At 37.5% G+C, this 26,875-nt stretch overlaps 1 protein-coding gene across 1 annotated transcript in view; it reads right to left on the bottom strand.

Moving 5' to 3' along the window:
- Positions 1-26,875, bottom strand: part of LOC123866476 (protein O-mannosyl-transferase TMTC1-like) — a 162,863-nt gene that overhangs the window by 87,450 nt on the left and 48,538 nt on the right. Inside the window, exons 2-3 of the mRNA XM_045908066.1 lie at positions 21,117-21,428; positions 20,136-20,457 (exon numbers count right to left, since the gene is read on the bottom strand). Of these exons, the coding sequence (XP_045764022.1) occupies positions 20,136-20,431 (296 nt within the window). The 5' untranslated portion in view covers positions 20,432-20,457; positions 21,117-21,428. The remainder of the gene's footprint in view (positions 1-20,135; positions 20,458-21,116; positions 21,429-26,875) is intronic.

The raw sequence follows: 26,875 nt of genomic DNA, 5'->3' as shown, positions 1-26,875 counted from the left end.
CGGTATTGTATTGTGTGTGAGATGTAAGATCTCATACTAAGCGTACTCAATTTTAATTAATACACGAAAACGTACTTCGGGTAAATGTATTTTTTTTTCGGTTTCTTTCAGCACTCTTAGAACATTAATACACTTGAAGGTATATTTTGCGAGGGCTTTTTGTTTAGAGAATTATGTCAAGTGCTATTTAATTAATAATTTTGTAGGAAAATTTTGGAATCGTTTAACGTATTTCTACGTAAGGTAATGAAAATTATAATATCTAATTAGTTTTTCGGGATAGCGAATTTATACTTGATGTTTTACCTTGGAATGTGTTATTTTAAGAAACCGAATAACAATATTATTTACCTTCTCCCATCTGTTAACTATGTAAATGAAATTTAATCTCTACCCGTAATATTGTAAATGCGAAAGTATGTTTGCTTGTTGATTAATTGTTCTTCATTTACACCGTAACGGAGTAAGCGCGTTTGTGCACTTACTCATATTCAATTCGTATCTGTATTTTTACGTCAAAAATCCGTCAAATACGAATCGTAAGAATACGAATAAGTGCACACGCGGACGTACGTTTTGTATGGCAGCTAATAAGAATCGTATTTTTATGAAAACAAATACGAATTGAATACAAATGAATGCACAAAAGCCCTAACGGATCGGCATGGGTATTTAAACTAAGACCTAGAAAGTGACAATAGGTTACTTTTCATTTCGGAAAATCAAAGAGTTTCCATGGAATTTTACAAACCATTTAGGTTTGTAAAATTGATTGTTCGTTCGTTTAGACGATCTTTGATTTAGACGGACAGACGCACGAAGTCACGGGCATCGGCTAGAGCTGTGTCAGTATAATATTATAAAGGCGAAAGTTTGTGTGTATGTGTGTATATGTTTGTTACTCTTTCACGCAAAAACTACTAGATGGATTTGGCTGAAATTTAAAATGGAGATAGATTACCCTGGATTAGCACATAGGTTACTATTTACTCCGAAAAATCAAGGAGTTTCCCGGGATAAAAAAAAATCTACGCGAGTGAAGTCGCGGGCATCAGCATCAGCTAAATAGTTATCAAAAATTCTCACTCCCATTCCAAACCATCTGTATGTAGACCTAAAAAAAATTATTAAATAAATGATAAAAATTATCGCTTTGGATTTTTATCCTTTAGGTACCTATAAAAGAGTGAAAATACGAACGTATAATTTAAAACAAAATTGAATTTCCCTTGAATATATATCATTTGAATTGCAATGAGATTCGCTTGCAGTTTTTGATGAATGTTTGTTGAAGCCATCCGTCACTGCCAACTCTGCTAAAGTGTTCGCCGACACGATGATTTATTTTAACTTTTCTCTCTTAAATAATATCATTATACTATCACGAACAGGAACGTTACATGGTACGGAAAATTTGGGATTTAATCAGTCCTAAAATATACGAGTTTTAGGTATGTAATAAATAATTTGCATAGGTACTATAACCAAAAACCATAAAAATCCCATAGAACAAAGCGATTTCACAAAAATGATACTTTTTCATGTGCAGTTAAAATAGCTCTCTTTATTTTTATATACAAAAAATCTAGTATGTTGTACAATATAGAATAGAATAGAATAGATTTTTACTCAAATGAACTTTTACAAGTGCTTTTGAATCGTCAAAATAATTTACCACTGGTTCGGAATGCCGTTCCTATCGAGAAGATATAATATTATGAAGATAGAATATAATATTGTGAGTTTGAAAAAAATATATATTAATCCCGCTGGCTGGATTTACTCGTACAATGATACTAGTACCTACTTGTTGCTAAAGGTGCGTATGTATTACATCAATCGGTTAACAGGAAGGGAGTAAAATTTTAATAACAAGATTTGACCCACACAAGACACAAACAAGGCAAGTTAAATTAAACCATTTACATATAATAAAACCGTTTAATAAAACATACTACTGGAGTAGTATGTTTTAGATACACTCAGTAAATATGCGTCTGCCCTAAGAACGAAAATGCGAAATGAGAATGAAAGAAAACCGAGTCTTGAAACGTAAACTGATATAATTATATTATCTTTCTTATTGTGTGTTGATATTATATTATACTGTAGATTTAGACGGATAAACAGACAGATCTTTGCGCTAAATAGGTGTAGGGATTTCATCCAATTTATTCTCGATTCAATCAATGTCAGTTCAAAGCGGGGCCGAGTTAGTCAAATGGAATGAATAAGATTCTGCCGTGTCAGTCAGTCAGTACCTACTTCAAATAATATATTAATGCTTACATTTTTTAACACTAGCTTGCTCTGGGAAATGTAGGTCAAGCTTTGAGTATTATAAAGTGAGATGAAAAATATTTATTTAATGTAGAGCAACATAGTAGGTACAGCTTTTATGACAAAAGTCTACTACTGAGTCGGAAAGTAGATTCGACTGCGATGAACGTTAATATCTATGAAAAAACCGGCCAAGTGCGAGTCAGACTAGCGCACCGAAGGTTCAGTACTCGGGTATTTTTTCCGACATTTTGCACGATGAATGAAACACTATTATGCATGAAACTAAATAAATATCTGTTTTAGAATCTACAGGTAAAGCCTTTTATATTATGATACCCCACTTGATATAGTTATCTTGCGTTAAAATTGAAAATACTAATTATTTGTCAGTTTGATCATGAACACATTTTAATTATTTGTTTGTGATGTCACCACAAATTCACGGTTTTCGGATTTTATCCTTTACTTGTACTTTAAGACCTACCTACCTGCCAAATTTCATGATTCTAGGTCAACGGGAAGTACCTACCCTATAGGTTTTCTTGACAGACACGACGGACGGACAGGCAGACAACGAAGTGATCCTATAGGGTTCCTTTTCCTTTTGAGGTACGGAACCCTAAAACTGTGAACTGTGGCTTGGCACACGTCTTCCAGCTTTCTTGTATAATGGCCTTCAGTATTCAGTAGACCTATAATGAATTTCAGTGGTTCCCACGGGATTTGTAAATAGCCTATATCTATGCAAACGAATTCGGAGTTCTTAATATGATGTTATTTTAGAGTTAATAACGTATAAGTCGTATAAAGTACACATACGCTTTCATTCCTCACGTAAGCACAGTTTGGAAATGCGAGATCTCTCATCAATTCTGCTAAGTGACTAATCAAAAAGCGAACGCGGGGAGTTTCGCCGTCAAAAGGCAGAGACGTGTAGAAAGCTGCTTCTTTGCCGGCGGTTCATAATAAGAGTGTACCTAAAAGATGTGGGAGGGAGACTGGGCCATGGAAATAGCGTCGCTACTCTCAATAATGTTAAGTAATCTTTTAAAAAAAAGATTCCGACGAATTGAGAACCTTCTCCTTTTTTGAAGTTAGTTAATAAGATTTCGGGGCAACCTGTGTCTGTGTAGAAAATGGTCCAAATCTATACCTATTCCTAGCTAGATAATGTTCACGAATTCGTTTGCTTGAATTTGCGTGGTTTTTTTTTTTCAGACTAAAAAGTAGGCTATTTCGGTCTCCGGGATGCAAAACATCTTCGTATCTTTCGATCGAAATCGATTAAATAGATGAGCCATGAATGGGTACAGACAGATACTTTTTCCATTTATGATATTAGCATTCATTATACTTACGTTGTAGGTGGTATTTATTAGCATATTTTGAAAGAAAAAGTGTTCTTTCGCGACATAATGAACGAATTTCGACTTCTTTCGTGGTTAAACGACCTACTTAGATTAATAGAAGGAATTAAACAATAGTGGTATAAATTGAGAAAGTTACCTCTTTACCAGCAAAGACGTGCTGCAAGTGCTTCAGTGTTTACTGTACATTGCCGCGTAGAAACCAACTAGGGGCCTTAGCTATGGATTTTATACTTAAATGAAACCGTCATACCAGAGTGAACTGTAGTCATACTCTTGCCTACCGATTCAATATTGGAACGCATCGTCATTTACCACCAGGTAACATCGAAATCATCATCTAATCAGCAAAAACTTTCATAAAATTTCAAAATGCAGTACTTAAATATTTAAACAAGTGTTCGCCATTTTAGTGGCCGCCAAAGAAGGTCTCCTCCACACCGCAGAATGCGGAAATCCGCTTTTCACGTTACACCGAAATAAGCTGCCAACTCGATGCTGAACTCACGACCTCCCCCCTCCCCAACCCCCACCCCTCGCTGGGAAGTTCCTCCTTCACTGATTTTATTATTACCTAGTTTCGAAGCTTCGCTAACAAATTCCAAATCCAGCTTATCCAGGTAATGCAGGTACATAGAGTTCATAACATAGTCAAAGTTTTGAGTAGAATTACTTTTATTTTAATACGGAAATAATCCTTTCGTAGTTGACCAAGGACCGAATAAACGAGGTCTACGAGTCTACTATAGGCATGGATATAGTTTAAGAACTAGGGTTATGCACACAGTTGATCGTAGAGACGGAACAAGGGACGGCATGCAACCTTATTTATTACATTACTCAGACCAATCCGACCTCAGCCTGATAAGGTCAGAGAGTTTACAGGTTAAGAAGGCATGTTTCCATTCCATTTCATTCAGCCTGTACGCATCCACTGCTGGACATGGGCCTTCTCAAGAGCGCGCCACCAAATACGGTCCTCCGCTTTCCTCAACCACCCGCTCCCTGCTACCTTCTTCAGGTCATCGGTCCAGCGGGCTGGAGGTCGTAAGAAGACAGGTATTCGCTAGTAATTAATAAGCACTGTCGCATTGATTGCCACTGAAATGGCGGTCCTGACTCCTCACATTATCCTTTTTCCTCTTTGAAAAGTTTATCCCTCCGATATTAGTTTCTAAGCGCCGCTAACGAATTTCAAAGGCAAAGTGAATCTCACTGATATTCGTGTTCAAATAGGTAGCCAAATACAAGTTGTTGAATATTTGACGATATTGCGTCGATGGTTGAGACCCAAGGGAATCTAAGCTTTCTATTTTCCTGATCCAATTTGAATATGCCCTTTTCCCACTATTTCATCCATGTGAGTTTGGATTTCTTAATTTTGTTAAGTAGCAAACATACAGTATGCGAAGTGCACCACCCGCTCTCCTACTGCGCAACATGCAGGAAAAGCAATCTACCACGCCACACTACACAAATCCCCCAAAGAACACTCGACGCACGTTTCACTCCAATACTGGATCATTCCCAGGAGATGTAGACTATGCGTGTGGTGCTGCGTATTGCTTGTTTGGTAGCTTGCTTTCCCTACATGCTTAGCAGTGGGATGGCGTGCGGTACACATCGCATGTGCACGTCGAACCATACAGATTTGTCTGTTTCAGCGGATTAAATAATAATAATAATATCTTTATTTTCTCGGACAACCAAGGCCCACAGTATTAAAGCAAATTAAGCTTATGGTTCCTTTTAGCGACGATATTGTTTCTTTGACTTGAGACGCTAGGGTGTAGATCTAGGAAGTACACGGTTCCTAACTGGAGTAATTTAGGACTTCAAAGTATGCGGTAAAGATTTCGTAGCAAAGACTGACTCGTAACTCGTAGCACTCCACAAACAGGCGCTACGAGTGCTACGAGAGCTTCGAATACTTACGACCGCTACGAAACATCCGCCCCGCTATCTGAAACGGCAAAACGCGCTTGTTCCCAAAGTTGTTGGACGCACACTATCTTAATGACTATCGTAAATTATAGACTTTAATCTCAACGCTTCTCTGTGTGTAATTGTACACACACTGTACAAAACACACGATAAAATACATAAATAGCCGTTTCACCATCGGTGAATTGTTTAATTTTCTTGACAGAGAAAGCACTACGCTTTGTTTTTATGGCAAACTAGCTGATGCCTCCGACTCCGTCCGCGTGGGCATAGGTTTTTTAAAATCTCGTGGAGACTAAAGTAGCCTATATGTTAATCCAGGGTGTAACCTATTTCCATTCTAAATTTCAGCCAAATCCATCCATTAGTTTTTGCGTGAAAGGGTAACAAGCATACACACACACACAACATATATATACACACAAATTGCCTTTATAATATTAGTGTGATAAAACTTTTGCAAGTCCAAAATCGACAAGTGAATATGAATCTTAACCTTTTACTATTGGGAATTGTACTTAATCTAACAGTGACCTGGTACTGAACGCTGTTTATTGAAGTTATCACTTGAAGCAGTCAATTTCACCACACTCGCCCTATCCCACCCCACGATATCTGGAGCACCCGCTGACGGACGTGAAGAGTGACGTTGACGCACTCACAGCTGGCACGCCATCACTACGAGCAATTCATGTGTAGAGTACCTACTCATACTCCTTAATTATCGAACATGGTTCGTCTAGTGGTGAGCGTTGACCGTGACAGGCCTCTATCATTCGTCTGGACCGACCGCGTTAACAGAGGACTCTCCATCACCTGCTCCATATGAACGTAGTTACATTCCCTCTTCCTTGATTTTCTGGGATAAAAATTAGCCTGTCACTTTCCAAGTCTGCGAAAAATCACGTCGATCCGTTGCTCCATTGCAACGTGATTGAAGAACAAACCAACAAACAAACATGCTTTTGCGTTTCCAATGATGTGTAGTTATAGCACTCGTGGATAATGTAGCTATCTATCAGTGAAAATTTTTAGAATCCAATCATTAGATTCGGAGATTATATACTACATCCAAACTTACAGCCTTTACCTTTTTATAATAATAGTGTAAAAATTATTACAACGTCTAAGTTTAACTCCAAACGCACGCAAAGCTTTTTAACTATTTTTTATTAGAGATTTTCAACTAAATAAAATTTTGTACTCACCAGTTGAGAGAACCAACAATCGTGAATTTTTAATCACCGAAATGGAATATTTTGGAGTTTTTTATTCAAGTATACTTTCGTACCGTTTTCCATTAGGTTCGTCCAACCCTTTTCAAACGTATTTTTGCGGGTTATCCCGTTGTAAGGGAGATCCGCTTTAACCCCTTTTGAATTGGCGGCCTCTTTCAACCTTATCTTTAATCCTTCGTGACTTTGAACGTGATACCTACATGCGCCACTTTGAATTTAACTTGCGAAGAGCACTTCCAAAAATTAAGTACACAATTTAAAACTGTTTTATGAAGCGAAAAATTAGTTATGTAGAAGATTGTATATTGTAGAATGTTTGACAGATCTATAATATTTTTATACCTACGGCAAAGCCAAAAAAGAAAGGGTTATGACTTTAGCAGTCTATGCATGTATTTTCTTTGTGTTTATGTATGTTACACCGTAGTGCCTAAAATACTGAGCCGATTTTGGCAAATAAGGTGTTCATCGATATTATTATTATTTGTGTTCACATAGGCTACATTTTATATGAATAAAACCAATATAGTCGGAGGTGGCAAAAAAAAGTGGGTGACTCAGATTTTTTTGCTATTCAATTGGGATGTCAAATGAAAGAGGAGAAAACACTGAGTTTATAAATGTAGAACAATACCAAAATATACCAAGCGACAGGAACGCAATTTTACTATATTTTAGCGTTTAAAAGGAGTAGTCGGGTTTTAGTTTGGAATTTTTAACCCCCGACCCAAAAAGAGGGGTGTTATAAGTTTGACGTGAGTATCTGTGTATCTGTCTGTGGCATTGTAGCTCCTAAACTAATGAACCGATTTTAATTTAGTTTTTTTTGTTTGAAAGGTAGCTTGAGAGTGTTCTTAGCTATAATGCAAGAAAATCGGTTCAGCCGTTTAAAAGTTATCAGCTCTTTTCTAGTTACTGTAACCTTCACTTGTCGTGGTGTTATAAATTTTTAATTTACACTTGTACTATCTTGTACTCTGATTACACTTTGCTATGTAGCTATTGTAGGTGAATGACAACGTGCACAAGAAAAAGTTTTTCCGGATATTATTTTGCAACATAATTTATTCCCTGGCATCTCACCGTAGATACACAAGTGAATGTGTGTTTCTGTTTGATAACTGTGTTAATAACTCAAACACTCGAGCTGAACTTTTCAGTTAATAGTGTTAGTTTTACCACGCACTTAGGAAGCTCAAGCGAGTAAAGTCGGGCAAACTAGTTTGCGTAACTTTAAGTACAAACAGACAGACAGTAGTTTTTGAACATTAAGGTGGAGTAGTTTATGTTTACTTACTTTACGAGCAAGAGTATTTACTTAGGTTTAGTTTTAGTGAAGTTTGTCCTTCTTTATACGGGTATTAAAATTCCAAAAATTTATCGATTCATAAGCATGAATAGATAGGTACGATTTAACCAATTTGGGTAAAAATGGATAGACCACAGAAATCCAAATAATACTATTTATATCTATGGGATAGACCTTTTAGGTAAGCACCCTCCGTCAAAGATGTTTTATGATGATTATCGTCAAGTGATGATGGGCGAAGAAAGATTTTATTCTAGTTTGATTGAGTGATAAACTGAGTGCAAAATATCACACTTTTATTTTATGTATATAAGCGATAATAACCGAAAAAGAACAAAGAAACAAATGAGAGTCTCATAAACTCTGCATTAACTGAAACTTGGTACACAGTTCAACTCCATCGATTCTTTGTTAGCTCTTGTTTTCTCTAATTCTTTTATATCTCTCTTTTCCTAACGATGCTTTGCTTTCGTTTTATCTCTTTCTGCCTTTTACACATTCTAGTTGAGATGCACGATAGGCGTTTAAAGTTACTTTATGGCTACCATTAAACTTTAATCATAACTCCATGATTTAGGATGTATTAAATTTTGATAAAAACATAAATAACTCTTGTTATTGTTGTCACTTGTTCAACCAAAGTGCATAATTTTGACGTGACAACGTCTTATAATTCGATAGAGCCGGCTGCACGCACGAAAAAACATGACTCATGCGGCGTTACCTCGCTCTGAGGCGTTCCATGTAAGGCTTGAAGTGCAAGCGAGAGTGTTGTCACGTTCAACTATCGTCAGTAAACCGACTTTACAGACAACCGTTTTTTTTTTGTTATCAAATTAATTTTAACCGTAATTTTACTTTAACCGCATGTTGTGCAACTGGCCCTAAACTAATAAAAAGCTATAAAGATAATAAAATATTAAGAAACAGTTTATGGCGTGGCTTATCGCGTGTAGACTTTTATTGCGCCGCATTGCGATTTCCCACAGCGCGGGGAAATTACTTTTATATAGCAATCTTGTTAGTTGCGGACTCATAGTAAAGTGACAGTCTATTTCTATCCCACCGTTGGGCAAAGGATCTTTCAAAAGACAGTAAACTTCTCGACGGGCTCTTTGAATCGTACTAATATCGGCTATAATCGGCTTATCGGTGTTTTATAGAATATATTTCGGAGAGTGTGCACAGGAACTTTTCGATCTTGTCCCCCCTTCACCATTTTACCACCGAACCGCAAGACGTCGGGCGAGTTTCCATCCTTATGTCGTCGACATTCCATCTACACGCACGAAACGTTTTGCGTCTTCATTCCTCATACGCATGGCTAAGGTTTGGAATACTCTTCCGCGATCTGTGTTTCCTACCAATTACAATCCGGGTATCTTTAAAACAAGAGCGAATAGGCACCTTCTAGGTAAACGCGTCCCATCTTAGACCACATCATCACTTTCCATCAGGTGTGATTGTGGTCAAGCGCTTACCTATAGTGAATAAAAAAAAAAAAAAAATAGTGCGCGACAGGTCAATATGGCAGCCGGGGACGCCCCGCACATCCGCACAACCCCGTTACATGGGTAAGCGCGGGTGACATGGGGGTGTGTGGAGCGTCCCCTTGCCTCATACTAAGACTTCGATTGCCATCTCAACCTGTCGCGTACTATACTTGGCTTTCCTATCAATTAAGGTAGCTATAAGTTTCGAAAACAAAAAATCTTTTTAACCGACTTACTCAAAGACGCCTGGACCGATTTGATTTTTTTTTTTAAATAAAAAAATTGGTAAAAATTGCGAGTTGGACTCGTATCCGAAGGCTTCCATACTATCGTACAGTAAGATAATATAACTCTATATTCTACTCTTAAAATTTTTAATTTGCTTGATGATAGCCGTTTTGATATTCGCCATCTTGGTTTTTATTATTAATTGGTGTTATAATTATGTAGGTAATAGAAATACACACTGTGAAAATTTCAACTCTCTACCTATCATCATCATCATCATCATTAGATTATGAGATACAAGCCGCTGATAGACAGATAAACGAATAGACAGTGAAGGCTTAGTAATTAGGGTCCCGTTGGTCCCCTTCGGGGTCAGAACCCTAAAACCCCACTGAGGACATGCCAGGTCGATGGAATCATTAGTATGCGAATCTAGAATTAAAAAGTAATTACAGTGCATAAAATGAAATTAGACCTAGTAGCGTGCGCCTTCTTATTACTACTCGTACAATAAAAAATTTCAACAATAACTCACTGTTTCTAGAAAATCGCTTGAATTCATCATACTAACAATTCATTTTTAACAATAATTAATTCGTTACCACAGAATTTTTAAATAATTTAATAGAAATGTTTTCTGCTGTACCTATTTAATACTGGAACAGGTACAATTTTTATTGCTTCTATTTAGGTGGGTACCTATTCTGATTTATGTACACTGTACAGTTTCTTCTTGTACTTTAACTTCTAGGTTTCGTGATGAAAAAAACTGCGTGCCTACTCGTAGATCGGAAATTTTATCTTATCCATTTTGATTTTCCTTGATTACCAAAAGTTACAGGCACAGGAAGTTTTCCGTACCATAGTACAAAAATAACTATTTTTTTTTGTGATGTAAGCATAAAATTACGGTTTTCGGATTTTCAACTTTATTTGTGCTATAAGACCTAACTACCTGCCAAACTTCATGATTCTAGATCAACGGGATGTACCCTATAGGTTTCTTGACAGACCGACAACAAAGTGATCCTAAAAGGGTTCCTTTTTTCCCTTTGTGGTGCGGAACTTTATAAATTCTATTACTAAATAGTGAAGAAGTTCTACCACAAATTAATGCGGTTATTTAGTTATATACTGTAGTGGGAGTCGCGTGCGGCCGCTTATTACCGCATTGCGATTTGCCGCCATAACTCACCGCCTGGCAAATAGCTTGCATTCGTCAGAACTCACGAAACATCTACTAATAAAGGGGCTTTTATTGCCTGCCGCTCAATCTAGAGTAAATAGAAAAATGTTTATGAACTAGCTGCCCCGCCTTGGCTCTGTTCGGGTTTTAAATTTTTTTCTTAGTGGGGATCTCCTTTATACATAATAATAATAATTAAAGAAATAGTTACAAGAGAGTGAAATCTCTCTTGAAAAATCAGATTTCCAGGAGTTTTTCGTTGATATATATCAGTCATTCAGTTTCTTTTATCAAATAAATAAATAAATAAAGGTTTATTTAGCTCATATACAGAGTCACACACAAAAACAAAAAAACAAGAATAAAAATAAAAATACAATTAAACTTGTTTTAATTAAAACTTGTTTTAGTTAAAATACAACTAAATTAAATTAAATTAAAATATCAATACATTTGATATGAAATATGTAGGCGGATGTTCTATTTTAAGTACTCGTATAGTAGATAATAATCTATGTTTTGCACCAACGAATGGCAATCTAATTTGTTAAAATATTTGGGTGTGTTTACATACATAAGTACCCTAAAAAGATAACTAAAATCTTTCAAACGATATTTCCCATTGAAAACTGCAGTAAATTGAATAAGGAAAATAATAAAATTACTTTCTTTTAGCGTTCCACTCCGGGCTCGTTTGTCATAGCAGCCCGTTTAATTTCCCAGGGTTTCCCAGGGTTTCCACCTACTCATCACTGTGTCGTTTATCAAAGCGTTTTGTGCCTCCCATTGTCTTGAGAATCTCTGTGACCTACTTCCTTACACTTGTACACAGAAAGCTGGTGCGCCATTTTGAGGAGTCGCTACTTCTTTGTCGTTATGATCTTGACAGAGCGGTCGTGATCGTCAGTGCAGTGCTTTGGCACGCTTAAGGGTGCATTTCCACTGAGTGGAGCGGAGCAGACCGTGAATTGGCCAATCACAGTGCTCGAGATCTCCACTCTGCATCTACGAAAACTGTATAAGTGGAGCGGAACGGAGCTAAGCGAACTTTCAAATAAAATATATCAACATGCAGCCCCGAGCCGGACAGAATTGAGGGCACGAAGCGGAGGGTAGCGGGACGGTGCGGCGCAGTGGGTAGGGTAGACAAATTTGACTGATTGGAACACGGTTCATTGCTGCTCTAGTCAGCTCAGCTCCACTCCGCCCCGCTCCACTTTAATGGAAACACGGATGAAGTCGTGGGCATTAGCTAGCACCTGATAAATATTGCGTAAACTAGATAATATTTGCGACTTATTTGCGTGGATTTAAGTTAGGTATCTCGAACCCCCGACTAGAAGGCCAACGTCTTAGCCACTAGGCTATCACCACTTTTTATTTCATATAGGACTTTATTAAGTATCTCTTCAATATTTTCCAACGACTCTTAAACCATTGTGTCTAAGTTTTTTGTGAAGTGGTTTTAATGGCAACGTAAAAAGAACCTTGTTAAGTGGGAATAGAGCTGTACTTTGTATAATGGTGGTTTAAGTTGGCACTGAATGCGTGAACATTAAAGACAAGCCTCGAAAGATTTTGAGGCATCTACTGGTCCCACTTCTTATCTCCATTGTAATAGCCCAACGAGTATTTTTTTAATTTTCGTAAAAGAAATCTATATTTATAATTAGATCGAGGCTATTATCATCATCAATATAACAAATTGATGAATTTGGATATTTATAAACGCTGACAAAATGTGATCTTGTTTCATTGAGTCTGTGCACCTAGTAGGTACCTAGGGGTCTTCAACGTTACGCTCTCCGGTGCGAGGTCCCTACTCTAGCACCTTGAGACCCCGCCGTCTATAAGGTTTTTGTACATTGAGGCTATTATACAATTTGTATTTTAATGTGTTGAATTTTTTATGATTTGAAAACAGTAACTGCTGAGTTTCTTGCCAGGTCTTTTAAGTAGAACCTGAATTCCAAACCTGTCGTAGAGTCATAGACGTAGCATACTAGTTATCCTACACGAATCACGACATATAAAGAAGTGGTATAGGCTATACAGGATTTTTAGGAATCTAATTCCACACGGGCAACAGCTAGATAAGCTACTCTTTATATATTTTACATGACCCCATGGTCTCACAGTTTGACAGACAAGAACTTGCGTTATCTTCTCCCCATATAGTGGTGGGTTTTCCCATTTCCTCGAATATTAGACATAGTAAGTATCTATGCTACAAAAGCGGCTCCGATAGTTGTAATCCGCAAAAAGTCTGACATATTGAAACCCGTATCCTGAAAGTGATTGCTTTATGTGATGTTCGCCGTCAAAATACATAGTTGGGATAAATCGCGGCTGTTATTTTTTTCACGGAACAACATTTACGTGAATGGAGTTCTAGTGGTGATAGTTTAGTGGATAAGACCTCTACCTCCTATTCAGAAGGTCAAGGGTTCGATTAAGCACGCACCTCATAACTTTTCATAGTTATGTGTGTTTTAAGTGCCTTCACTTGCTTTATCGACGAAGGAAAACATCGTGAGGAAACCTGCATGCTTAAGAGTTCTCAATTATGTTCTCAAAGGTGTGTGAAGTCTGCCAATCCGCACTGGGCCAGCATGGATCACTATGACTAAGAGGAGACCCGTTCTCTGTAGTGGGCTGGCGATGGGATGATAATGATCATGATCCTGAAGTGATTGCTTTATGTGATCTTCGCCCTCAAAATAAATACTTGGGATAAATCACAACTCTTATTTCTTTAACGGAAAAACTACGTGAACGGAATCTTGGGACGAAAACATCGGAAAAACATCTTGTTTATTGAATTTCATTGAAAAAGGTCATGATTTAATTTATAGTCTTAGGTTGATTATATTATTAAGTACGATGTGTTGTCAGGGCTCAGGGTATAAGTCAGTTACCTCCTAGTGTGCCCGGGTACTGCTGGTCCCTTTTGGATGCATCCGAGGGGAAGAACAGAATTCGGGCCAGTTCGCCCCGGTAACATGGCTAAGAATTTATCTTCGAGGATATTATCGGCTATGGCTGGCTGGTTGACTTCTCTTCTTGGAGGGTAGAGGGGATGCGTTAACGCATTTCCTAGCGATAAAAAAGGGTATAAGCTATCTCCATTCCGAATTTGACTCAAATCCGTCCGGTAGTTTTTGTGTGAAAGAGTAACAAACTTTCGCCTTTATAACAAGTATTAGAACGTTAATAATATAGCCGATAGATAATAATATTCTTCTATCGTTTGATATCCCCTAAAAATTATAATATTGATGAAGAACTCGGCAACAAACAACCGCGCACCCAGATAAAAGCATCTATAAAACTCCGCAATGAAACATCTTCCGGGAATATAAATCAGTTTCCTCCACGCTGCGAGATCAAGTTATTTTTCATTAACCCTTTTATTAATTTTTGCCGTCATAAGCTCCGTGATCTTTAATAAACGCTCGCACTTTTGTGCACTTTATTTTTCGTTTCATCACTTCGCTTATTTTTATCTTTTACAAGCTGTTACCGCTCTACACACGTTATTTTGTAATTTCTGTTATCTAATAATCTTCGCAATCTCAGTTAATATACTAGCAATACTAGGTTTGGTGAAGTATAACTCATCGTCGACTCACTATTGATTGAGCACAGGTATTTTCTCAGAACAAAAAAGGGTTGGCCACAGTCTACCACGCTGGCCAAGTGCTGATTGCCAGACTTCACACATCTTTAAGATGTGAAATAGAAAACTCTCAGGAGTGTTTACCTCATGATTATTTTCTTCACCGTTAAAACCGAAAAAATAGAAGTGCGGGCCCAGGATCGACCTTGGGGCATCTTGTTTTTACAAAAGCATTTTTTATTTATATACAAGTTAGCTCTTGACTGCAATCTCACCCATACTCTAGTCTATACACGGCATCGTCCCGGAACGCTAAATCGCTTGGTGGCACGACTTTGTCGGTAGGGTGGTATCTAGCCACGGCCGAAGCCTCCCATTAAACCAGACAATAAATTTAGAAATTATAAAATGCCCTGCCTGGAATCGAATCCGGGTCCTCCCACTAATAAGACCACAGAGCTTACCATTGCGCCATAGAGGCCGTCAAGAACTAAATCGTACAAGCTCGAACGCAAGATCAACTAGTACTTAGATAGTTTTAGTTACTTAGTAGTTTGTGGAGTTAACGTAAACGTTAACGGAGTGACCGTAACAAATCATGCGATTTTGTTGTCTCAGTGTTGAGCAAGTGTAGTCCCTCGGGTGATAATAACCGGAGGGACGCCTGCGAGACGCGCGGCGCTGGATAAAAGAATTATGTCACCCTTTATTTTGGAGGCCCAGAATATGTGTGACGATACGTGCTACGCTACACAACTACGCGATATCATGACTAGCTGATGCCCGCGGCTTTATCCACGTAGATTTAATGTGGGAACTCTTTGATTATCTGGGGGAAAAAAGGTTATTTCACTGATCAGGTCTTTAACTATACCCATGCAAAAATCTCATCGACCCATTGCTCCGTTGCGTCGCGACATGATTGAAGGACTAACAATGTCTTCTTTTGAACCGATAAACAGTTCCACCGGTGTACCTACATTGATCACTTGCGAAGATTTCAGTATTTGCCAAAGCAAAGCAAAGGCTGTTTACACTCAATTATCGAGATTGATTCAATCATATCAGTATGTTTTGCAATTGTAACAGTATAGTACGATTATTTTTTTATTTTTTCATTTGCAGTAAGGTATGCGTTATTAATTATGACAGACTATTCATAAGCCGATAGCATCAGTAGTCACTGAAATAAATAGGTGTGTAAGGAAGACTTTAGTTGCTATGGGTTTCTTTTTTACCATTTTGGTACGGGACCCTAAAAATAGTATAAAATTGACCATGTCGGTGACCGTAACAAATCATGCGGGGTTGTTGTCTCGGTGTTGAGCAAGCGTGGCGTCGTCGCGCGATAATGGGCGCAGGGACGCGCGTGACACATGGCGACACTGGATAAAAGGGTTCGGGATGTCGCTAATACTATTTATTGTGCCCCTTGTGTCCCTTACCTATTTCACGGGACGTAAGTATAATACAACAATACCTATAGTTGGTGTTTTATAAAGAAAGGGTGAACAAGAATTTCTTTACCATGGTTAAAATTGATAACGATGTAAATGAGTTAAAAGTAAAAAATCTTTTACAGGAAAAATTATTTTAATGTAATTATTTAAATTTTTTAATAGAAATTTACTCGAGAAAACAAAATACCTACACAAAAGCCCAATCAAGACTATCTCGCCATATGCCATTCAAGTTCAGTTAGGCACAAGATATTACATACAGAGGTACGACGAAGACGGCGTCATGCGGTATCCGGGACTAAGGAGTGATCCGAACTGCTAAGTGATTCGCTAACTCAGTGTCTAACACTGATTGATACCCACCGAGGTTGGCTGATTCTACATTGCTGCTTGTGACATTAAAATATTTTTTCATAAAAAATCTTCAATGGATTAAAAAATGAGCTCGGTGGCTATCGTTCAGTGTCAGAAACTGAGTTGGCCTAGGTTTTTTTTAAAATTATATAGACTAGCTTGGCTGCAATCAGATCTGCTAGCAAGTGATGATGCAGCCTAAGATGGAACGCGCTGGACGTAGTTAGCACCAATTAATGTTGAACGGTCATCGTGATCGTTATATCCATGACATCGAAGGCATCGGACTTCTGTCTTTCTCTATACTGTGGTATAGGATAGGACTTTGATTCCCGCCGGTACAAGAAGGCCCCGAACAAATATTTGCATCTCGTTTTGCCGTCGCTTTACTCGGCCCGTATTGGATTATTTCGATGGTATTTGTGCAATTTTCTTATTAAAATATCAGACGATATTGAACGTTGATTATGATAAAAATGGTTTTTATCTCAAGATTTTACTAGGTAATATTTTTTTTGAGCTTTCGAAGGTTATAAATGTAGATTTATGAACTTGTAAAGTATTTATTTAAGTTCAATTGATTAAATACTTTATTATATTGATTTTTATAGATATTTTGTTCAGTAATTGAAAGTAATTGTAATTGTTCAATTACCTATTGAACAAAATATGCTAACTGTTGTGCGGCTGTTTAAAGTTTACGTTTTTGACATCTGTAATATTCTGACATCAAATTATATTGTGTGCCCTCTCGCACACATTATTGTTCATATGTAATTGACAACTGATGTCAAAAACGTGAACTTAAAACGGGTGCTCTGTAATTAATGATAAATTAAACGCTTTTAAATAATGATCCTGTAAGGGTTCCTTTTTACCTTTTGAGGTACGGAACCCTAAAATGGATCAAATCCACACATAGTAAGATTTTAAATAATATTTTTTTTAATATTGCCATTTACAATAATTTACAATAATTACAATGATTTACAATAACTTACAGTAATTATATTATTAAAATGATCTTCGACGTAAAAGTTTTGGCTGAATCAAACTTTTCTTGATCCTCCTAAAAAGTTAATCAACTCGTTTGAAACAAAGTTCTCTCAATTTCATTCAACTTTTGTTGATTTTATTTATAACTAGCTGACGCCCGCGACTTCGTCCGCGTGGATTTAGGTTTTCCAAAATCCCGTGGGAGCTCTTTGATTTTCCGGGATAAAAAGTAGCCTATGTGCTAATCCAGGATATTATCTATCTCCATTCCAAATTTCAGCCAAATTCGTCCAGTAGTTTTTGCGTGAAGGAGTAACAAACATACACACACACACACACACACACACACACACACACACACACACACATACACACAAACTTTCGCCTTTATAATATTAGTGTGATCAAACTTGATTGGCACGAATGCGCTTAGATAACTTCTGATTGGCTTTATTAGTGGCAAGAATATTGTAATATAATCATAGACATCTTTATAACCATAATATTATCATGGATAACTTGTTATCGTCAACCGCGGCCGGCGCGGGTTCGTCTGATGTCATCTGTTCAGCCTGTGAAGGGTCTTCAAAACTGAGCTTTCCAGTTCGAGGTCACCATCGTAGCACCTTGGGACCCCAACATCGATCAATTTTTCGAACTATGCACCCTGCCCATTGCCACTTGAGCTTTGCAACCCATTGAGCTATTTTGGTTACTACTCTGATTCTCCTACGGATCTCCTCATGTCGGATTTGACCACGTAGAAAGACTCCAAGCATAGCTTTCTCTATTCTCGCTGAGTGGCTCTGAGCTTTCTTCTTAAGGTCCACTTGTAGATAGCTATTCCCATTTTAGAAGAAATCTGGAAGATATCACTTCTTACTACATATATCATTGAGTTTGATGGTTAGTATTCGAATGAGAGCCAAACTACGTTTGTTTGGAGCCCGCTACGAATAAACTCCTCTTTAATTTATTATTAGTTGACAAAAAAGGTCACCTCCATAAGTCTACAAAGATTATCACACTGTGTTATCTCACGTAGGCGTATCTAAACTTGATACAAAGTATAACGCAATAAAGTAACTATAATAATATAAGAAAGAAAGGATAAAAGCCAGTTTAAATAAGTAGAGATAATTTTCATCCAGGATATTTCCTTAAACTGCGAGAGTAGGGATCATAAATGGGGTATATTTAGATTCACCTTTTCAGTCCGCTTATTATGGGTGAAGGAAACCCAAACTTAGCCGCTTACAAGCCTCCAACAAGAGCCCTTTTAAAATAGAACGATTCTTTTGTATACGAAATTATAACTAAACAACTTTTTAGTTGTGGCATAAAAGTACCTATAACACTTTTGTATTGTATTGTTTGTAAAATAAATGTACATAATTAATGAACGAGTATTCCTCCTGACTTCACCTCTGAAAACATCAAAGTTCCGACCATTACTAACGGTCTGTGATGAATAAATAATAATCATACAAGATAAGTGATGTCAAAAAAGTTAAAGTTAGAAAGCATTCGCGTGGTATTTTTTTGTCCAATTTTTCAAAAACAGGGCAACTTGATCGTACCTATGGTTTATTTTTTTGGAACAGTGCCATTACCAAGATTTACAAACGTTAACGCTGTGGACTAAGAAAAGCTTCGAAAGATATATTTTGATTATGGTCTAAGTGCTAAGCTGAATTAAGTTAAACTAAGTTACATTCTTTGATTTGAACTGTGTTATTTTTTTCACAAATACAATTTCAGTGTTGTCAGAGATGTTCAATCTTCACTAAACAACATGAGTAAGTATGTAGAACTGAACTTCCCAAAATCAATCATTCAAGTTACATGTTTGATACATATTTTATCACACGTAGGTATATCAAATTTCCTGCGAGAGTATTCGATTTGAACGACGCGTGTCTCGCCTGCTGATGAGCCTCTTGGAATCAAATGAAGCGAATTTATGGCACGGGGACGGTAACGCGGAGGTACCGTGTCACCAATACTGATGTGCGAAAATATACGAAAAATCACCCTAATATCAAGCTTATGTAAATAAACTGACGATTTTTATGACACGGCTCAGTAACATTTTAAGGAAAAAATATCGAGTTCGATTCAGATCGATCAATCTGTGCCAGGATTTTACGTTAGAGTCTTCACGGACCGGCGGCAAGGACGGCGAAGCATTTTTTTATTGCTTTATAGGCAAACACTTCTCAATGTAGAACTCTTTAGAAACTTTGCTAAGATAAACAAGGTGTAACCAGAACGCTAGCAAAAACGAAGAAGTTTATAGTACAACCAAAAAAAATTGAAAAAATCCTACATTTTTTAAAAGTTCACAATATATTGCAAATAAAACACCTGATTGACGCTAGAGGTTAACGACCGTTCCGTACTCGAAGGTCACTCGAAGTCAATGCCGCGCCGTAGGTGGGGAATCGACCCGAGTTTTGCAAGCTATACATTGCGGGTTTCAAAAATACTAAATCACTAAAACTACATGATAAAGCAAATGGTTATTGGCTTAGGATTGTGTTAAGATAGTATAATAATAACGCTAAGTTTTTGCTAGCGTTCTGGTTACATTCTGTTTGAATAACTTAAAAAAAATCAAAAATTAAAACTAACCATATTTCCTAATACTTAACTCACCTGAACGTAAGCGTAGTGAGCGGCCGATACGACTTGTGGCTCCCCGTGTCCGACATGGGCGTCCCCCAGAAGTCATTCTTGAATATATTCAGCACAGGGTTCACGCCAGTCACGTCACCGTTCGACACTATCGCCGGAATGTCATCATGTACGAACTCCCCGTTCAAACTGTTCGAATACGTTAACGCGCCCACTGACGCTACTAAAGCGTAAATCGCCCATTCGTTATCGCAAAGACTGTGCCAGGATTTTACGTTCGAGTCTTCACGGACCGATGGTAGTGGACGGCGACGCATTTTTTTTATTGCTTCATTGGCAAACACTTCACAATCATTTTTATTTTAATTTTATTACGGATTTTGTTAACTTCACTTAATATTATTTTATCTACATCTTTATTACTTAAGTTATTATTTAATCTTTATTATTGGAATATTAAAAGTTTGTTTGAAAAACATTTTTCATTAACTCTCTCTATGCCTATTACTCCATGTAAAAAAGATTTTTCTTAGATATTATATTTGTTTGTAATCTCAGAGATTTTACTGGAGATAAAATACGACGCTAAATCAATCTTATCCAATTAATTTGTCCAACTTATTGATTTCGTCCATCTCTGCCAATATCATTAATAGATTTGTTAGAGCAAATACGAATTGGTTTGGAAAGTCTTTTGATCTTTTAGTACTTGTATTTCAACAATATAAAGATTTCTTTACCAGGGTTCCGTACCCGAAAGTTGCTAACGGGACCCTATTACTAAGCCTCCGCTGTCTGTCCGTCCGTCCGTCCGTCAGCGGGCTGTATCTCCTGAACCGTTATAGGTAGAGAGTTTAAATTTTCACAGAATATGTTGCTACTGCCGCTTTAACAACAAATAATAAAAATTTCAAAATGGCAAAAGTGTAATTTCTTGTACGATGTACGGAACCCTTCATGTACGAATCCGACTCACACTTGACCGATTTTCAAAAACATTACACCGTAACTTCAGTGAAATAGTAGATCACAAAACTCCATGCATACACAATCGTTTCGTTTCGCTTCCGTACAGTTTGGGAGTTACGTCTATCAAGGATGATGGATCACCGACACATAAATCAGCACCGTGGGTCGGCCGCGGACCGCCGATGTCATATTCATGAGTGGGCCGAGGTTAAACGATGGGCCCAAGGATGGCCGACCCTTTCTTTTATTTCGCTTTTTTATGATTACTTCACTTCAGCATCAAGGGTCCCTCTGTTTTAATTTCCGCTTGATTTATGATCCGTGCCATATGTTGTGTTGTTTTTCCTGTAACAAAAAAGAAAACGAATATTGAGAAACTATTTTCTATAGCCCAGTGGGAACACTTTTAGATAATATCAGAGACATAAGTGTAACTTTTCAAGTCCATCACTCAGCTTGTCATACGCAAGACTTGTAAGAGGTGCGTGCCCGGGATCGAACCCCCGACCTCCGATTAGGAGGCGGACGTCCCAACCACTAGGGCTTAGGCACAGAGGCCTAGGCTATCACAGCCATACAAGGAAATTCGTGTTTTATTTTCAGTTTAAGTAATATTTCAATATTACTTTCACTAAAAATAGAACACGAATTTCCGTGTTCCGTAAATTGTTTTTAAAAATCGCTTATCAAGATAAAAGTCGAAAGTTTGTGAAAAATTTCCGGCTGATGGGAAAACTTCGTCCTCAAGGGATTACAACGATGTATTTCGGTTTTATTGCCTCTCTACTACAGTAAATATTCAGTTAAATGTGTATAGTCTGTTCGCTTACTTACGGTCACCTTTTCTTTGCGCCGCTCGACACGTGCCGTTAATTTTATCAAAAGCATTGCTGCGACTTCAAAAGGAGCCGCGTGGGGTGTACACCCGCAGGGGAATTTGACATCTACCTACTCATACTTTTCATAAGAATTCTCTTTGGTACTTAACTTGTGTGTATCCGTATTTTATTACAATAACCATAACATTAAAAGTATTAAATTTTTTTTAGAATAGGAAAATAAATATAAGCAAAAAATAAGACCGCCTGCGGGTGTACCGACACTATGTTATTAAACAGACTTATACTTTTGTCTACTGTCGCTGACCAAACTTAAGTTCCAAAGTTTTGAACGAAATTTTGCTAAAGAACAGTTCAAAATATTTTATCAAAAATAACATAAAATTATTATAGAAACATGTCTCTCACAAATTTATACTGAATACATGAGGCATTCATTTCGTGAAATTGAATTTACAAACGCTACAAAGAACCGCATTTTGTTCATTACGCCATACAGAGCAAGCCCAGCAATGTACATACATACCTACGTTATAAACATTTATATCGTCACACATTAATTATGTAGGCCCATTTCTTTGATCACCAAAAATGAGTAATGTTTTAAATAAGCTCCGAGATCACGTATCACGTTCTTTGTTACGAAACACCGGCCAAGTGCGAGTCGGATTTGCGTACCGAGAGTTCCGTACCATGGAAAGGTACTTGCAATTATTTTGTTACTTAAATATATGACTCCAACTGCAATTAATGTACGTTTGTAATCGCAAAAATATTTTTTGTGATATTTAGCCAGAGGTTAAAACGTCGGCCTCCTATTTCGGGAGGTCGGGATTCGATCCCGGGCACGCACCTCTAATTTTTCGGGGTTAAGTGCGTTTTAAGCAATTAAAACATATCACTTGCTTTAACGCTGAAAGAAAACATCGTGAGGAGACCTACATTATTGTTTTACTAGCTTTTCTTTCTTAACAGTTTTTTTTTCTTTCTTTTGCTCGCGCCTTCGCCCGTGTGGACTACAAAAATTTCAAACCCCTAATTTACCCCCTTAGAGGTTGAATTTTCAAAAATCTTTTCTTAGCGGATGTTTTTTATATAACAACTATGTGCATGGCATATTTCAACCCGATCCGTCTAGTAGATTGAGTCGTGCGTTGATTGATCAGTGAGTTAGCTTTTCCTATTATATGTATATTTTGATTTATTTTTTAAAGAAAATGAGCCATGTTGTTCATGACTAATATTCCCCTTTCCCCTCCAACTAAGCTTAAAGCTTGTGCTAGGAGTAGGTACGACAATATTGCAACGGGTGGGGTTTGAAACGCTGACCTTTCGGAATTCAGTCCCCTCCACTGAGGCTTGCATGCCAAAGTTTTCCATAACGTTCTGAAAGGTGTGTAAAGTCTCCCCATCACCACTTGGCCAGCCTGACAGACTATAGCCTAAACTAAACCCTTCTCATTCTGAGACGAGACCCGCAGTCATAACGGCTTGATCATGATGTGGCCCATTTCTTTGATCACCGAAAATGAATATGTTTTAAATAAGCTTTGCAATCATGTACCATATTCTTTGTTACGAGAAACTCGCATAATATCGCGTTTCGGGATTAAATTTCAAATAAATCCGAGCTCGGCCCGCGCCCGAAAAATGTACGCTCGAATTTATTTTACCATACAAATTCGCGCTGCAAAGAAAATATGTTAATTTCTCACAACATGTGTTGTACCGAGTACAAATAAACCGTTTCAATACCTCTATTTTATTTAACAAATATAAGATTTAAAGCCGGCCAAGTGCGAGTCGGACTCGTGCACCGAGGGCTCCGTACCTTGGAAAGATACGTGTTCTAAAATAATACGTGTTGTTACTAAAATTCAACCAACTGTAATTCCGTGTTTGTAGCGCGAAAAAAGGTGACTCAACTACAAATTAATAATTTTCGGTTTTTTCCTTTACTTGTGCAGTGATACCGCGTTTCTGCGTCAACGGGAAGTAGGTACCCTATAGGTTTTGATTTATTTATGAGTATCAAGATATACCTCATAAATTGCTGTATTTTTTTAAGCTTCAAGCCTTGGAGGTTAGAGCAAAGGATTTGAAATTTATTTCAAATCGATTACATCCACGCTTTTCTAACCAAAAGGATTTTGACAATGAAGTGATCCTAAAAGGGTTTCTTTATCCATTTAGGTACCTAATATATCTAAAATTTGTTTCAAAGAGTTCCTTTGTTTGTTTGAATGTTTCTTGAATAAAATCAAAAAGTTGTTATCAAGTAAGAAGCCGGTCTCTAGATCACTCAGACGGTATGCGTCGCCCCTAATGCTAACGCAGTAACGAATTTTGTCTGGTGGGAGGCTTCGGCCGTGGCTAGTTACCACCCTACCGGCAAAGCCGGCCGTGCCACCAAGCGATTTAGCATTCCGGTATGATGCCGTGTACAAACCAAAGGGTTTAAGGGTTAGGCCGCTTCCTTCTCAGACTGCCTCATCACTTGCCATCACGTGAGATTGCAGTCAAGGGCTAACTTGTATCTGAATAAAGTAAAAAAATAAAAACTCTAAAACTAAAATTTATAAACTCTGGCTGTGCAAAAATAAAAATGCCAAGTTTTCTACTACGATATTTATCTAATCTCTTCCACTCTACATTTCTGTACGTTCATAAACGTAAATTATAAAGAAATCTAGTTAGCGCGTCTATTAACCGAGATAAGTGCGGCTAGCCACACTATATAAACGGCTAGAATTTATAATTATATATTTTCTACCTAACTTAGCGATTTTCTCGTAATATTTCAACTTAATTTAATTTCATTTGTATAAAATAACATTATGAATAGAAGAGAGAAAACGTTTCTGGAACTATTTTAGGGGCTATGGTAGAGCTCGTAGAACAAACGAAAATACAATTTTTAAAGTTTAAAAACAACATCAGTATTGTACGAGTATATTTTGCTCACTTTTCTCAATTATAGTCATTCCAAGGTCAATTTTTTCAACAACTAATTACTTATATGTCCACGATTTCGCGTGGATTACGATTTTTAAAAATCCTGTGGGAACTCTTTGATTTTCCGGGATAAAAATTAGCTTATGTCACTCTCCAGGTCTTCAACTATACCCATGTAATAAACCACATCGATTCGATTCCCCATTACGGTGTTTTTTTATAGCTAGATGAGCTTGCGCTTAGCTGCAATCACAGCAAGCAGGAGATGATGCAGCCTAAGGTGGAGCGCGCTTGCCCAAAAGGTGCCTATTTGCTCTTCTGTTGAAGGTACCAATATTTTAGCTAGCGGGAAAAAAGGAAGCTGGAACGGTATTCCATATTCTAGCAGTGCGTATTCGAAACGAGGAAGCAGATCATCTCGTAGGAACCGTGGGATTTCGACTATTGTGGATGCAGTTCTAGGCTGTTATTGACAAACAAACACACTGTCGCATTTATAATGTAGATCGTTATAGTGATGAAGTTTCTCGAGTAAATCCTCAGTACACTATCATCAGTTAACGGTATGACTGGTGGAGTACGATCCATTCTCGCTAATCAAGTTAGTGGTTCGACGGCGGGACAAATGGTCCTCAAGTTTGTGATTGATCGTAGCCTGAACGCTGCGGACACTGTTGATCCCAGTGGTGGTATACCTACCGCTTCTATATAGACGCATAATATACTGATTACATGCCATATCTTCTAATAATAAAGCACTAATAATATACCACTTTTGTCAAGAGTTCTCACGGGATTCTTAATAAAGGTCCATCCATTTAACAGTTTTTTTTAAATCAAAGTTTTCCCATTAGGATTATTAAAAAACCCCTCTCTATGTAACAAAGCTGTAATAGCCTAGTGGTTAAGACATCCGCCTCCTAATCAGAGGTCTAAAGAGAGAGATTTAAAGTAATTAAATATCACTTGCTTTAGCGGTGAAGAAAAACATCGGCAGGAAACCAGCACACCTGAGAATTCTCCATAATGTTCTCAAAGGTGTGTGAAGTCTGCCAATCTGTAGACTATGGCTAAACCTCTTCTCACTCTGAGAGGAGACCCGTGCTCTGTAGTGAGCCGGCGATGAGTTAATCGTGATGGTGAAGATGGTGATTAAAAAACCTCAATCCACGCGGACGAAGTTGCGGATGTCACCTAGGAAACTATTAATTATTGAAGCTAGTATACAGCTTTTTTCTTTGATTTCTTGCCCTCATAAAAATATAATTATACATATACCTACCGCCGAGTTTCTTGCTGGTTCTTCTCGGTAGGAACGGCATTCCGAACCAGTGATAAATTATTTGACGCTTCAAAAGCACTTGTAAAAGTCTATTTGAATAAAAATCTATTCGATTCTATTCTATATTTGCTTAGACTTATTAATAAAAAGTAAATTAGTTATAGAGTATCTCCAGTCAAATTATGCATTTAATATTCATATTGGGAGACTTTCAAACCAGATGAAATTTTAATGACTAATCCATCTCGCCTCATCTGCAAGATTGGTCGGATTTTAAATGTTAATTTCACCCTTGCTTCCCCGCTGCTCATTCCGCTCCTAAGCGATTAATCTTGTCTTCATCTGAGCGAAAAATTCTTAATTTTACGCTTTTATTAAGTCCATGGAAAGTTGTTTTATCGTGTTAGTCTTTTGTTTATACAACTGGGGGGTTAGAACGGAAGATGTGATTCGTAAATTACGATAGTAGTAGCATTTGTTACGCTTGGTTTGATGGCTGCAACGGTTAAATAAGCGGCTATGGCCTAGTGGTTAAAACGCTAGCCTCCTAGTCAGAGGCCCGAGGTTCAATTCCCGACACGCACCTCTAACTGTTTTAAGAAATAATTAAATATCACTTGCTCATACGGTTAAGGAAAACGTCGCAAGGAAATCTACATGCCTGAGAGTTGTAACTTGCTGAATTGCTACTTCTTCATCATCATCATTATCAACCA

This window comes from Maniola jurtina, chromosome 6, assembly GCF_905333055.1.
Source record: "Maniola jurtina chromosome 6, ilManJurt1.1, whole genome shotgun sequence".
In the NCBI taxonomy this organism is placed as follows: Eukaryota; Metazoa; Arthropoda; class Insecta; order Lepidoptera; family Nymphalidae; genus Maniola; species Maniola jurtina.
Note: the sequence above shows the minus strand (reverse complement) of the source record. Positions and strands in the feature narration are given on the sequence as shown.